The sequence below is a fragment of the Salvia miltiorrhiza genome, chromosome 3, assembly GCF_028751815.1.
Source record: "Salvia miltiorrhiza cultivar Shanhuang (shh) chromosome 3, IMPLAD_Smil_shh, whole genome shotgun sequence".
Lineage (NCBI taxonomy): Eukaryota > Viridiplantae > Streptophyta > Magnoliopsida > Lamiales > Lamiaceae > Salvia > Salvia miltiorrhiza.
Genome location: NC_080389.1, coordinates 60,762,233 through 60,778,916, shown reverse-complemented (window position 1 = coordinate 60,778,916; position 16,684 = coordinate 60,762,233). Strand labels below are relative to the sequence as shown.

Sequence of the window (16,684 nt, the reverse complement as noted above, 5' to 3'; positions counted from 1 at the left end):
TAACCCCTAAAAAGAATTATCAATTTCTTGCAAATGATTATAAAAAAAAAAAAAAATCACTTTTTCTGTAAATGTATATTGAAACCAAAATGCCTACCCATTTTATAATTTTTTTCTTTACGCATTGTCGATTTTAATATTACTAATACAGTAATAAGACGCAAGTAAAGGACATGTGTATTTATTCAGTATAATTGAAATAGCACGTTCTTTTATTTGACTGCTGATATGTTTATAACTTTTTAATCGTATAGAGAGCTTCCTTTTAAAGTTGAGCATAGTCAAATCTAATAAACTTAATCACAATCAAATTATTACAATACAGTTATTGGTTCAAACTTAATTTTATTGCAGCTCCACAGCTAAGCTAAGTGCGAGATATTATACATTTGCTACAATATTGAGTTTATCTCAAACAACAAATTCTGTATTTTAGTAAGTAGTAATAGTTATTGCTGAACTCCTCCAGCCGTCAAAGAATTATCCTAAAGGATTACAAGGGTGAGAGAGAGAAACACTGATAATTTCTCAGAAAAAATATCCTCTACCGGAAATTCTAGCCGGAAAAATTGTCGGTGAAGTGGTTACTCATTCAAGCTGCGGCGCAGTGACGTTCAAAGCTTCTGTGTCTGACTAATTCATGAAGATCGTGGACAATCTTGACGACTGCGTCTGGCCTAGCAAGCCTCAACGCGTTCTGTGACATTGTCACGAGCTCGTGCTGTTTAGGACCAAACCATTGAGAGACTATGCTGGCAATCTCCTTCGGAGACTTTGAGAATTTCCCGCATCCATTCTGGACGACGTATGGAACATTCCCGGCTTCCTGCAATGTACAAAACAAAGCATACAAACCAATCAAAAACAGCTAATGGTGTGTTTTTATGAAAGTAAGATCATTGTACAAAATAGCAAATTTTTTGCTAGTAGTGTACAGAACAAGAAGTTGGAGAAGTGTCACTACCTGTCCGGCAATATAGTCGTTTAGGATAATGGGAAGTCCTCGTATCGTGGCCTCTGCAATAGTTCCGGGACCAGCCTGCAGAAACACATGATTTGTTCAATGGGCGATAGCTCCTTAAGTTTCTTGAGTTGAGATGTTCGAAGGGTGGAGAATCGAATAGCTTTTATAAGCATATATATACCTTGGTGATAATGCAATCGCAAGCACCCATGCACTCCTCCATTTTGGTGACAAAACCCTTCACCTAAATTTCAAGCATTGATATATTCAGACTACAGCACACAGAGATTTCTCTAAGCCTGATTTTACTATGATATCAGTCTAGGAGACTGATAGCTTAGGAAAAGAACGAGGAATAACATAAAGACGCTTGCAAGGAATATTAGAGAAATACACAGAATGAAGTGAAATATTGCATTGCATTACCTCAACGGGGATCTTCCACTGAATCGATTGCAATTTGCTGACTAGCTTTTTGTTTCGGCCACAAATCACAAGAACCTGACCAACAGGTACTCCATGATTTTCATCATATAACGCATCCCCAAGTGCTCGAGCAGTAGCCTCGATGGGGCCCATACCTTCACCACCACCCATAAGCAAGACTGCAGGCAGGTGCTCGTCCATGCCCAGATCTCTCCTCAATTCGTTCTGTAAAATCAGTACATAATTGGCTGATATTAGTACCATCTATCGTGGAAAGTTCATACAAGTCATCACGTAGTATACACAATAATATGGAGGAGAGATTTTTGTTATACTTTCTCCTATGCAAGCTTTTACATCATAATGGTTAATGCACACATATTAGAACTATGTCAATGCCTAATAGTAGAAATTAGATCTGCAGCATTGTTTGTAACCCTAGGACAGAAAATGAAACTATATTCCAAAAAATATAAACAACAGACATTCCACAAGATGCCAATTCAAATGTGAAACCAATAGCAAATACAAAGATATAAAGTCTTATTTTGCCAACCTAAAACATCATTGGTCATGTGGTATCAATACCCTTAACTAATCTTGATGACTTGAAACCTTTAATGATTTTATTTCACTGCTTCTAACAATATTGCGGATGAATCATGAACCAAATGAAATACCACTCCAGTCTCCACCAATAAATTGATAAAGCACTTGAACAAAAGAGAAATCTACGAGAATAAGACCAACCTAAATTTCATCTTACACAGGCCACCACATTAGGACTATTTTTCAAGAAATAAAAGTGCAACATAAATAAAACGGAAGCAACCTTAGGGCGAACAGCCTTCACAAATGAGGGCCTCACGGGAAGGCCATAGACCTTAATTTGTGAACGTTGAAGACCAGCTCTCAGTGCTCGTTTTGCTATCTCCTCCGAAGGGCAATAGCATCTCGTTACAAGCTTGTGGAACCTACCATCAGACAGCATTATATAAAAATCCCACTTTGAATTTCGCACATACAGCAAAATGAAGGGCAAATAAGGTGGTTAGGCCTACCATGTGGGATGACATGTGGCAAGGTCTGTTATCACAGTGGTAAAAACAATCTTCTTCAGAAGACCTTTAGACCTCAAGATACGAAGTGGAACATGTTGCATCAGTGGATGTACACTGATAATAATATCTGGCTTGTACTTCATCAATCCTTTAGCAACCTCTCTACGAGATTGAGACAAGATTTAGGTTAGAATTTTAGGCTGAGACAGGGCTAATGAGCAAACACGACACACATTGCATAGACACAGTAAAGGACAATGATTTATGATTTTCTTTTATGAAATCATGTCAGAACAAACTAGCATTATACCCCAAATAGAGAAAGACAGTTAATATCAGTCAGTATCTTAGATGAATCATATCATTCAAGAAGTAGAATTACCGAGCTATGAATGTTGAGGTGGCAGCAAAATTGGTGCGATGTATAAGACGCGGTGCAGAGGCATAATATGTCATCTTCCACAGCGTCCCGTGTTTCACGAGGAAGTTATAACTCTTTGGCAACTGATTAAAGGGCCATGGTGTATGATCTGTCCACAAGTCAGTGACAAAAACCTGTAAAAAAAGAATTCTTCAACAGTGGGAAACATTTTCAACTAGTAAATCACAATGCTACAATGAATCAAAGCTTTATCCTTTAAAGTTGCCACTCATTTTCTTCTTCCTAGCTTGAGGCATCAAGCAACACATATACCAACTCTCTCAACTAATGTCAAACGATTCAATCAAATATCACACAACCTAGATAAACCACTGCCATAAATCACTAAAGAGTAAATACCGACTAATCCAACTTATACATAATTACATCAATCAAAACTAACCTCATTTAACAAATATCAAAAACTATATACCTGGTATTCGTCACCAAATTCTTCAGCAAAAGCTGCCTTAATAGCCTCAGCAGAAGCTCTATGCCCCCCACCAGTATCGCTCATCAAAATCAGAACATTTTTTGGAGAATCCGACACCACAGCATCCGCAGGATTTCGCTCCGATTCCTCCAATACTCCATTCCCGTCATCTCCACACCCGTTACTCTCCCCGGCATCGACATGAACCGAGGCGAAACTAAGCGGGATTCTCTCGCAGTGGAACCTAATTGCACTATTGAGCTGATTCATCGCTCTCCTAATGTTAAAGGCAGCGCCTTTAGAACTCAGGGCCAATGAAGCCACAGCCCCGGGCTTCTTCTTCCTCTCATCGAAGTACAAGTAATTGGACAAACACGTGGCGTGCCCATCGGGATTCAGCCTCGAGGAATCGAGCACTAAATTGCCCAACTGAGAAACGAAACCAAAGGGGTTTGCGGATTCTTTGTTCACAGTCGAAGGCTGCATACTGATAATCTGTTTGAAATGGCTCTGTTAGTGTTTTTTCCCAATGGGATTTACGTTTCGACGAATGGGTTTCCTAGAAACATCAAGGAAATTCGCCCTTGAAGAAAGACTCGTGAAGACGTATGTATGTAGTTTCTTTTACCCGCCAAGTGTTTGTGTTTGTGATTGTGTCTGAGAGAGGTGTGGCAACGGGGAAGAAGGGGAGGGAGAGACACTTATAGGTATGAAGAGGAAAGAAGGTGGGAATTTGGAGAGGAATTGCAACCACAGAGATAGGATTTAGTGAAGGGACGTAATATATCCCAAATATATATATACACTTTTGAGGAATAATATACCAAAGGAATTCAATTTGATCCTCCTTGAGATATATGCCCACATCAGACGCGATATCAACTCGTTGCAGCAGACAATAAAAACAAGCAAAAACAAAAATGAAATAGATGAGGTGGAGCGCGCGCGCGTGTGTGTGAGAGAGAGAGAGAGGGAGAGAGAGAGAATTGACGAATTGTATTTTAAAATGTGATTATTGTATGGAAAAACTTTAAAATAAAAACTTTATTTAATACTCCCTCGTACTATTACAAATACCTCATTACTTTTAGATATGAAGATTAAAAAATATATAAAAAATATTAGTGAAAATTATTTAAATATTAAATATAGAGATATAATATATTGTCAAAAAAGGATTGAGACATTTGTAATGAGATATCCCATTATGAAAAGTGAGACATTTGTAATAAGGACGAATGTAGTATTTTGTTTCCTTTTTACAAGAAGTATGTGCAGGCCAAAATATATAAATTTCACTCAATTTTCATATTTCACGTTAACTATCCACAATACCATTTCCACTTCGTGGGCGATACACGTTTTAAAAAAGTGGTGGATAGTAATAGATAATAGCGAGTATTATTATGAGTGGAATTTGGGTCTCACTATTGTTGTAAGTACTAGAAATTGGTGGACCCTACGACTATAAATAGAAGTGAAAATAATATTGTGGACGGATTAAAACGACAAATATAAAATGATATTGTAGACGGATGGAGTATTTCTTTTAATTTTTTTATATGATTATCAATTTTTTCGCGAGTTAATATCACTATAACAAACTAAATTGGTCTAGACATCTAACTACATCATTTAGTATATGAGTCGTTTAACATAGACATCTCAAACATCCAATTAAGTACTCTCTCTATTTTTATTAAGTGTAATTTTGTAATATTTTTCTTGTTGCCTAATAAGTATCACATTAACAATTATTTTAAAAATAAAAATAAAATAATTGAAAGTTCGTATTTAGTGGCAAATTTTTTAGTTCATACTCAAAATTAGAATTAAGCAAAAAATTGTGTATATAAACGGAACTAAATATTTGGTTCTTTGAAGATATAAAGTAAATATTGAAAAAACGAAATGAAGCGGGCTTTAAAATTTTGTAGACGATAGTTGGACGGCGGTGGGTTGATGGCGGCGACGGGTGGTGGACGGTGGTCGTAGTCTTTGCGGTTAGGTTCTTCACATGTTTTGGTTGACCTTAACCCACTTCCCTTTTCCACCCAAGAAGTGTGAACCTATTTACCATCCAATTTTTTAGTCACAAATTTAGTTACTTAACTTTTAGTTAATTGGTTGATGTATGGTTTCAAAATTGTTACATTAAGTGCACTGTTTGGTTGAATGTTTTTAGGAGTTGGAAAGAAAATCAAGTAATTGAATTAATTACTTATTGTTTGGTTTGGATAATGAGATAATTATTACCCTTACTTGAGGATAACTCAATTACCCAATTTGTTACCACCCCTCAAAATAGAGGGGAAACAAAAGAAAGGGAATCTCTTATTAATGATTCATTTTCATTGTTAAACCAAACACTCAATAAAGTCATGGTTATTAGTACTATTCCACTCATTTAATTGATTCCATTCCCTTTCCATTTCATCTACTTGTACCAAACGAGCACTAAGTGTGTATGTGTTGATTAAACGGTAAGAGGTTAATACCCAAGGTTAAAGGTCTTAGGTTGGAGTTTGCTATGGTACGGTCTTTAAATATTTTAATATTGTTAATTTATCAAAAAAAATGTTACATTAAGGATATATACATTTTCCAATATTTTATAATTTGAAAATAATATTTTTAAAAAAACGTTGAATGTACATCTACATATTATTTGAATGAGTTTTGGTGAAATACACCTCCACACACATGTGTAGATATATGAATATTTATTACTCCCTCCGTCCACTAATTCAAGGCCTACTTTCCTTTTTGGTCCGTCCACCAACTCAAGGCCTATCTTTTTTTTTTTTTTTTTTTGATCGGGCAAAGTCATGTTAGATGTTAGTAATTAGTTCTTCATCCACTCCAAGAACCACCTTATCTCTCCATTCACCAAAATCCACCTTATATCTCCTCAAACTCCAATTCGCTCCTAAGAGGGATCGAACCCGGGTCACTTCACTTAAGTGAGGACCCGGTGGCCAGTGGGCTAAGCCCCCTGGTTAACTCAAGGCCTATCTATTTTTAGTAAGTTTTTATTAATATTTTAATTGATGGGTCCCAATAATCAATCCACTTTTTCTCCACTCAACTAATAAATAATACACTTTGTGGGTCTCTTTCTCCACTCAATCAATAAACAATACATTTTGTGGGTCCCTTTCTCCACTCAACTATTATTAATATTTTTTTATGTAATTTATATACTTTGAAAGTATTACATTTCTGTTTGTTTGTTTTTTTTTTCCTGCAATGAAATACTCCATTTGTACCACTAAAACTGGTCTGTATTTCATTTTAGTTCGTCCCACTATAACTATAAGTGGCCTATTTTTAATATTTTATAAATAAAAAAGTTTAACCCTCAAAAGGTGTAGGCCATATCACTTTTAACCAATTTACACATTCTCTTTAATTCTCGTGTCGAAAAATTTTGAACCACTTATAATGGGACAGAAGAAGTAATAATTGTTACTTTTACACCATTTTAACTATTTAAGTAATATGAATTTAAATCTCATTTGAATTTATACAAATTTGATGAAATAGTTCTAAAATAATATCAATTTAATTACTAAAATATTATTTTAATATAGTCATATGTATATGTCTTAATGTAAAAACTATTTATCTTGTCTAATTATTTTTAGACCGCGCACCTATTCCACTATCATGCTACCGACATAGTGTATATTTTGTGGGGTATATGACATTTTAAGTTGCAACTATAATTGCCACACCCTTTTAATGGACTAAAATCATTTCACGTTTACCTCCATTTTCTTTTATTCATGTTTACCTTCAATTTTGTAATGATTGAATTCATAATGTTTAAAATCCCACTTATTTCAGTCAGATAATAAGTAGTAACTATTTTCACATAAAGAATAATGTGTTTTACAAGAGATCAATAATTCGAATTAAAATATGTTTTTCCTTCATATTTATAGATAAAGATTTATATACGTTATTTATTAAGTCAATAAATTATAATTGTGCAGCTAATAAAAATTCTAGAAAAAAAAGGTCCTATTATTTGAGATGAAAAGTTTGCTTTATGTACGATTTTTTCGTTGGATTAACTTTATGTACGAAATTAATACAATGGGATTATAAAAGTGACTGCTCATATACATTTGGAAAATGAATGTCAATTGTTCTGACTTATACCTAAGTCCCATTCATCTCGTGTCCGAAAGGGACAAGTCCAATTCATTGAATTATTGAATACATACGACTTTATTAATTTGATAAATTTTAATTGAAAATCTAAAAGATTAGACTTACTCGAATCACAATACTTAGGTATACTATTGGGATTATAAAATGTCCAAACAAATATATATGTGGCTCATGTGTTGGCACATTCGAGCCTAATAGGCCTAGCTAGCTAGCAGGTTTGATCATTCGATGACAATTAAATTTCTAAATCAATTTAAAAGTCCCAAAATCGAGATAAATAACTCATTTTAGTGAAATATGTATTGGACCCATTCTTTCTTTCTTTCTTCACATATTTTATTTATTAATTACATCCATCGTCAGTTATTTTTGTAGAATTAATCATATTGGTCAAATTTCACATAAACTACAATAAAAAAACTGAATGATTTTTTTATAAGACTTTTCTTCTCTATATTAATTAGTCTACTGAAACTAGGTTACTTTTTGCCTTGGCCAATGAATTCAATCTATAATCTAGATTGCTAGTATTTTTTAGTCCCACTATAATATCTGTGAACGTGTTCCCTACTAAAAATTTTCATGATTCTAATTATATTCATGTGTAAGTCTAACATGTGATGTTCATGGAATTGTCCAATTAAAATAGGTAGTGTGATCCATTTCTTTAAATTTCAATGATACGGAGCAATGGACGGTGGGCTACCAATTTTTACGAGTTTTGTTTAGCATGGATATTCACCGATCAACATAATTTAATTTATTAGGAATTAAAACAATTAGTTGATTGATAATAATAATAATAATAATAATAATAATAATAATAATAATAATAATAATAATAATAATAATAATAATAATAATATGGAAGAGTTGAGATGCAATAAAAGTTCGTCATGATCGACTTTAGATGACCTCTACATCACACAAATATGAAAAAACAACTGCACAAGGGCGGGACCACTATCCACACAATTAGACGATCTCTACACCACACAAATATGGTAAAATAACTGCACGCAGGTGGGATCATTAACCACACACAAATGTGAGAATACAACTCACACAAAAGTGAAAAAACTACACCGCACGCAGGCGAGATTGAACTCAAGACCTATTATAAAGGAGATTCTTTATATGCATCAACTTTGTTACTTGCTAGGCCTCATAAGCATAAACTGCAGCAAATTAGTATGTTGTTTTTCTCTTGCTTCTAGTATCTGGCGATGATCTCGATTTATATTTCCTTAGTTTGTATCTTAAACATTTCGGAAGAAATCAAGAGAAATAGTTTACACACAATTTATGTAACTTCTCCCATCAATATCATAGCCCAAAACCTAACAAAATAAATATATTACTAAAAATGTTCTATTTCGCACTTGTAAGTTGTAACCTCTTTTTTAATATCTTGTGCTAGAATTCCCAAAGTTCTTTAAAATATCAAATAAACTCTACAAAGTGTATGTATTGCCCCAACATCTTCCGAAAAAATAACACTAAATTTATTATTGCAACCATCTTTTGGGAAATTGTTAATCCTCTTTCAATAGTGAAGTTATGCTGATCCCACCACCCATTAAACATTCTTGGTACCACAGCATGGATCAACAATAGGCTAATTATTTTATTACTTATTAAATTTTTTTCTTGTTCTCATTTTTATTTAAAGAAAATCAATAAGGATCCCCTATTTATGCTTCCATTGATAAGATTTTTTCATATAATCAATTTGACAAGAATTCAATTCATTTAATGTGCGTAAATGTAGGTGTATGTGGATAAATCGAGATTAGACGACGGATGGTCGCCTGTCGTCGTCTATTAGCTAATAGACGACGGACGGTCGTCTGTCTTCTATTCTCGAATAGATGACAGGCGGCCGTCCGACGTCTTCTATCATCGCTCCTAAATAGACTACACCTTCATTTATGACAGACGATTTTTTAATAGATGGCAGGTTTCGTCTGTCATCTATTAACATTTTTCTTGTAGTGATATATGTAATTAATTAAAAAGAATTATTATCGTTATATGATAAAACTTAGTCTATTTTTCATAAAAAAGACTAAAGAAAAAAAAAATGGTAGTCTATTTTGGAAAGCATACATATCTAAATAAAGGCCGACTTAAGTCCAAACACAACATAAAGCTAATGTATTTTCCAAACACAACAAATGTATTTTCCTCCCCACCACTTGTAAAGTTGTAATGCACCGTTTAAGTTGGATTTCATTTTTTTGGTCACGAGCGCTTATTTGTAATTCGAGATAAACATAAAGCTAATTTGATTACATTTTTAAATTCAATCTACAAAATATATATATTTGATTAAAACTCAATACTCTTTTATCTACAAATTCTCAAATTCCACCAGACCAAACCCAACGAGTAAACATTGGACTGCGTTTAATTTCAGGATGGGCAGTTTTGGAAATCAACATATAACAAGAAAATAGAAAAAAAAAAAAAAAAAAAAAGGTTTAAGGAGTCAACGGGAACAAAGTCAGCAAAACAGGCGGCGCCGCCTTCGCCGGCGAAGCATGCAAGTAAAAACCCTTCTCCGCGATGGCCCTCTCCTCCTCGGACGGCGCCACCGATTCCCGCCCCAGCGGCGTCGCGGGGCCCTTCGCCGGCGAGTTCCCGGCTGATCTCGCGCCGCGTTTGACGATCTCGAGATCGCCCAACGACTGCTTCCTCCGCTCTCGAAGCTTGAAGGGCACCGCCGCCTTCGGCCGGAGATTTCCCGGCGCGCCGGTGAGCCTCTGCACCAGGTCTTTGAAGGTGGCCGGCGTCTGCTTGTATGAAACCCGCCGCCGGCGTTGCTACCCCCCCTCTCTGCTTCTCCATATTTAACGGTGTTTGTGTCTGTGTGTGTGTGAACACACAGTATATAGTGTGTGTGTTGTTTCAAGAATTTTGTGTTGATGTAAATAATTATTGGAGATGACTTTATGAAGCACTGGTTTTTTGTTATATAGTATATGCATGAGACATGAACCGTGTGAAGAAAAATTGCGCGTTAAGAACTTGTCATATGATTATTTGGAAGACTGTTTTGTGTGAAAATTTGATTTTAGTCAAACTAGGAATATAGTGAAGAAATTTGTTTTGGAGTTTAATACGTTGGGGTTTTCTAAATCCTTGAAAATGATTTGCAGTCTATGCATTAATTTATTATGTCAAGGAATAACATCATTATGCAAGCTAATGAATACTACAAAAGAAGGGACCGTATCGTTCGAATCTTCAAATGGGGCGAGTCAGGCCCATCGGGCCAATTTTATGGAAGTGGGCCGGGTCAGGATGACTTGCCCAAATTAAATATTAGTGGACTTATTATTTTCGAACCATCGGGTTATTGGACCAGTGTTATCCAATCGTTTAGGAAGACTAGCATAAAGAGCGTACGTCGTACGCATAATTAATGTTATTTTATTTGATAAAATAAAAAATGTAAATATAATATTTATTATATTTAATTTTTCAATTAATAATTTGATCTATTTAATTATATTATCTCGTACAACATTTTTCTAGAAAATCTAGTGGTTCATTACTTCTTTTTTTTTTTTTTGATCGGGCAAAGTCATGTTAGATGTTAGTAATTAGTTCCCCCATCCACTCCAAGAACCACCTTATCTCTCCATTCACCAAATCCACCTTATATCTCCAATCTCCAATTCGCTCCCAAGAGGGATCGAACCCGGGTCACTTCACTGAAGTGAGGACCCGGTGGCCAGTGGGCTAAGCCCCCTGGTTAGTGGTTCATTACTTCTACTACTATAATTTATTGGATAGATATCTTTATTTATGAGCCTTATCAATAGTTATAGATATATATCACATAGATTTAGTGTAATATTTAATCAATTAATATATTCTTACAAATACATAACACATAAAATAACCTTAAAATAAAACATGTAATAGGGGTAAAATAGGCAATCCACATGTTGTGCTCAAGGCTCTTTTTATATTAGTATATAGGTAAGACGTATGATTGAGTATTTTTATTTTTAAAAGTATAATTTCTTAATTTAATTCCATTTCAATGAGATATATGAACCAAACAAAATTAACTTCAATGATAATCAAGGAACTTGGAATATTTCGAAGTGAAAACAAAATTAAGCTTATTATTTTATCCATCAAAATTAATCTTTAAAAGTAAACACTCCTTAATGTAAAGAATCGAAATTGAATTCAAAATGTTAGTAACGAGTTCCAACAATACAACACAAAATACTCATTTATTACTAATAGTTGTAGTAATAGTTATAGTAATATTAGTAATTAGAACAAGGGGTGAGCATTCGGATTTCGGATCGAATTTTTGCCTGATTCGATTCGAAAATCCGAATTTTTTCTAAAATTTAATCCGATCTGAACCGTATTATCTGAAAATTCGAATCCGAAAAATTTCAGATAAAATCCGATCCGAAAAATCCGAAATGTGGAAAAAAAAATCAAAATGTTAAAAAAAATCTGAAATTGAAAAAAATCGGATAAATTTGAAATAGATGTCAACCTAATCTATTAGATAATTACAATCAAATTAAGGTCATAATTAATAAGCCATTAATTATAATCAACCAAAATGAGAGTATAGGGTTAGAATTTAGAAATATTTAACTATTTAAAAACTAATAATTATATATATTTATTTATATAATATTAATTATATTATAAATATAATTCGAATTTCGGATTTTTAAAATGTCAATCCGATCCGATCCGAAAATTCAAAATTTGCTTAAAATTCAATCCGATCCGATCCGATCCGAAAATTCGAAAAATCCGAACCAAATTAAATTTCGATTTGGTTCGAATATTTTGCTCACCCCTAATTAGAACTAAATATGCCCTCAGGAACTAACAAATACATGTCACTACAAAAATAACGGAATTAGTCCAACGCTTACATATATAGATTTTAACATAAAATTTTGAAAAATAATGGGAAGAAATAGTCCGAGACGGTAAGACAACGTCATTTAAAAAAAAAAAAAAAAATTACTCTCTTTCCTCCTTTCCCTTTCTTCCCCTCAACGGTCCTCGATGACTTGCATAACATATTTATATATTTACATGAGAGAGTAAAGTGAGTCAAGCAAATTTTGTGTGAGATTAAGGGGTTGTTTACTTAATTTATATATAACCCGAAAAAATATAAGTTTCAAGCTTATGAACTCTCTAAAAAAAGTTTATCAATCTTAATTTACTTTTTAATAATTTTATATGCAACAATTATTTTCATCATATATATACCCTTTAAATTCACCTTTTTTTAATTTCTCTCTTTAACACAATTTTTTTTAGTTTATAAGTTCAATTATTTAAATACTTTGATAACTTGTAAGTTTTTGAGAAATTATATCTTATAAGTACTTGAAACATTTATAAGCCATTGAAGTTTATAAGCTCTTTAAAACAAACTTTGTCAAGACACCTTTTAAGTTGACCTAATGATGCTATTTATGCTAAAGCTTTTTTTAAGTGTGTTTGTATGTGTGTATGGGAGTGCGGGACGAAGGTAGATTACGATTTACTGAGTTGCATTAATTTCATATAATTATGTTTGGATCACAATGATATATGATGTGATCAGAATCGATCACCTACAGCCTATCCACCGTGGGCAAGTATAATGTGCCCACCACTGATGTAGCAATCTTAATTTGGAAAAAGAATTAACATATCTTACTCTAATTAAAATTATCTTGCTCTAATTAAGATTGTCACATCAGTGGTGGACACATTATGTTTGCCAACAGTGGATATAGTGATCATTTCTGATAATGTGAATACTGAATTATATAGAGATATTTATTATATATTGACTTTCTATTTTAAAAGATAGTCTATTAAAATAGAACGTCTAAATCAGAAAATATGGCCTATTAATGTGAGAAGAAGGGAGTATGTTATAGCTAGTATGGATCCATTTTGTACGTGTTAATCTTTGTGCTCTAACTTCTATTTGTAGATTAAGTTGTTAATTATGACGGTTGCCAATTGAAAAGATCTATGCGAATAATTTCTTTTTGTACTAAATTCAGAATAAAAATTAGCACGTTGTGTATAATTTAAATTTGAAGAAGTCGACGGCTGCTCGTCGATAATTCGATGTTGATCGACTTGAGTAGTGGTAGAGACAGCCAAATCTTTATACTATGTGTTTACTTAGGTATAAGCATGGTGTTCACATTTTGATTAATAAGATCGTCTAAGAAGTTATATACTCCCTCCGTTCCAAACGAAATGGCCTATTTCTTTTCGGCACGTAGATTAAGAAATGTGTATAAAATAGATAAAGTGGGTTGGTGGAAATTATTTAAATATTAAGTGTAGAGAGAGAGTGTATTGCCAAAAAAGGAAACATGACATTTCGTTTGGGACAGCCCAAAAAGGAAAACAGGACATTTCGTTTGGGACGGAGGGAGTACATACGTTGCTCTTTTTTGGTTGAACATATCTTAGATGCATGTTTGGCTGAAAATTAATTAGTTGTTCAGTTAAGCTTTTCTTTTTCTTCTGTTTGAAAAAGGGATGATTGGCAACGAGGCACAACTAAGTTGATAAGACGTTTTTCTCTTTGTTCAATAAAATATATCGGAGAGTTGGGAGTGTGTGCATTGAATGATGTGATATTTGGTTCCTTTTGAACCTTACCTCATATTTGTCATTTGGTTTAATTTCGGCCAACACCTGCTAATAATCAAGCTCAAGTTGCTGATGACTCTCATCATCATATATGAAACCGACTACGAATAAGTGTGCAAACATGAGTGCATGTATAAAGTAAAACAACTAACATTTTCAAATCTCAACAATACTACTACTATATCGCTTCAAAAAACAAAAAAAACAATACTACTATATATATATATATATATATATATTCTTTTTTTTGAATTGATGATCACGAAAAACTTTTTTTTTTTTGGCAAACAATGATTACGATGAACTAATAATGATAGTAGGCCATGAAGGATTTACTTTATGCTCCATACGACTTCTTTATTGGGCCAATGTAATAAGGCCCATAATATCTGGAGTGGCCGACTCTTACTTTATTGCGGACTTGATTTTCCTTTTTTTTTTTTTATATAGATTTTCAGTTTGCTTTTAACAGGAATATTTTTTTTATAAATTACATAAATAAATAAATAAATTTAAAGACCGCAAGACGAAGGATTCGAACACAGGACATCAGGTTTTGGACATTAACCTACTATCACTAGGCCAACACATACACAACAAGAATAAATTCATGAATACACGTAACTTTTCCCAAGATATGGAAAGCTACCAAAACTTTAGCGCGAGAGGTAGTTCTATCACATATCGTGTTTTATGCCATCGTTATTCATAATTTGTCGTTAAGGATGTTGAATTTGTTAAATATGAAGCCTAAAAATATTTGGAAGGGGGCTTCAGCCCCCTAATCCCTTCCATCTATCGCCATTGTTAATACACGTTACATGACGTTGTCCAATTAGTACAATATGACACCCAATATTTGTTGTATAAAATGATAGTAAAACACAAAATGTAAGTGACTTGTTTTTTTATTTTGGCCTGTCTCATTAAAAGTTGCTCATTTTCATAGGCAACAATTAACTCTTGATAAAGGTATAAGTCCTATAAATTTTATTCAATTTTCGCATTCTATTTAATTTTCGTGTAGAAAAAAAAATGAACCGCTTTTAGTGAAACAGATGGAATGAAACAAAAGTGCATTGAAATGATTCCATACCACAAGCATCGGTTAATAAAAAATATTTATCTCTCCCCATAATCTTCCCCGATTAACTTGTTCAATATATATATATTTAAACTCCGTTTGTTAACGGTGAATGTGAACATATATGCAATAATATATGATACATATATATATGTGTGTTGTTAATCTTGGATGATCTCTCACACCACACGTTTTTGATTGGGTTGGTTTGTGTATGATTGTGTACATGAATATTAATTTGTTTAGCTTGTTTGAACAAAGTTCTCCTCCACTATTCCATTGGAATCATTGGATGTCCCACCTTTAATTAAAATGTATTTAGGATACGAATTATTTGCAAATCAGTTGATAAATGTTAACAGATATGTAAAGAAAAGAAATTAAATAAGACTAATATCTTCAATTCGCTGTCTACATGTCATAATAATTAATAGTATCCGATGATCGCAGATGATCCCATGATCCAATTAATTAAATCTGTAATGGGTTACTGATTCGATTTCTTTGGCTGAGAAAAAAAATTGAATATAATACTAATTAAGGCCGATTTGTGATTTGATTGGTTGAAAGTCATTGAAGTTCGATTTGGAAATTCGATAATAGTTTAAAACAGTTCGCAAATAGTCTGGGGTAGAAACAACATCATTTGTTATTTTTCACTTGTCTTTAATTAATTCCCTTTCTTCCTTAGTTTAAATGAATCGAATCGAATATCATTGGATTCGATTTATATTATAAAATTAATTGAATATTTAAATTGGTATTCGAGACATTCGAATTTTATTAATTATCCATATATTCGATTCGCACACTGCTTCGTGAATACTTGAATCAAATCGAATGTTTGGGTTCCATTCCATTTTGTTTAATTCACCATATATTTTAATGAATTAATTAATTTTCAATTTATGTAATAATCAAATACTTAATCATGTATTTTATTGATTTAATATGGTAATCCAAAATAAACGTATAAATAAAGACAATAGTAGACTGCACGTAAACACACGCATACGTGTACACACACAAAATACAACTGACCTCACGTCAAAAATTTCTGACAATTTTATTTTTATTATTAAAAATTAGAGTTAATATTAGATTTTAATATTTATCATACCAAATACACCTTCCCAAATTCACATCCCATTTTTGAAACTACCCTAGCAAATTCAATTCCCTCCTCCCCAAAGCTTCAACGCTGTCTCCTCCTCTCTAAAGTCAATCATTACATGAAAATTTCGAAGTTTTTACACATTTCGTGTAAGTATTTATAATATTACACACTTTATCGACATACTTTCGTGTAACAGTGCAAACTGTTATAAAAAAATTGGTTGATAAAGGGCGGAATAGTTCAGATTGCTCTATTATATATATTTTATAATATTTTAAAGAAATGTTACAGTCAAATACATCACACTTATCATATATATTGCGTATAGAATGA

General features: G+C 33.0%; 2 protein-coding genes across 2 annotated transcripts; both read right to left on the bottom strand.

The window, feature by feature from the left end:
* Positions 1-328: 328 nt before the first annotated feature.
* Positions 329-4,280, bottom strand: LOC131015096 (probable monogalactosyldiacylglycerol synthase, chloroplastic). Its single transcript, XM_057943348.1, has 8 exons — positions 3,306-4,280; positions 2,834-3,006; positions 2,452-2,613; positions 2,223-2,364; positions 1,391-1,615; positions 1,146-1,208; positions 965-1,039; positions 329-826 (listed from the first exon to the last, which is right to left on the bottom strand). Exons 1-8 carry the CDS (start codon positions 3,789-3,791, stop codon positions 593-595), a joined length of 1,560 nt encoding a protein of 519 aa, XP_057799331.1. The 5' UTR covers positions 3,792-4,280; the 3' UTR covers positions 329-592.
* Positions 4,281-9,755: 5,475 nt separating this feature from the next.
* On the bottom strand, positions 9,756-10,334 carry LOC131019088 (VQ motif-containing protein 31-like). Its single transcript, XM_057947771.1, is given in 2 exon segments — positions 9,756-10,273; positions 10,275-10,334. Coding segments are annotated over 2 exon segments (366 nt in total). The 3' UTR covers positions 9,756-9,967.
* Between the last annotated feature and the right edge of the window lie 6,350 nt (positions 10,335-16,684).

Excerpts from the sequence above, each read along its gene's own strand:
- LOC131015096 (XM_057943348.1), bottom strand. The coding sequence starts at position 3,791 with ATGCAGCCTTCGACTGTGAACAAAGAATCCGCAAACCCCTTTGGTTTC. Across the intron at positions 1,040-1,145 it reads GCGATTGCATTATCACCAAG|GCTGGTCCCGGAACTATTGC; the intron begins GTATATATATGC and ends GTGTTTCTGCAG. Across the intron at positions 827-964 it reads ACGACTATATTGCCGGACAG|GAAGCCGGGAATGTTCCATA; the intron begins GTAGTGACACTT and ends TGTACATTGCAG.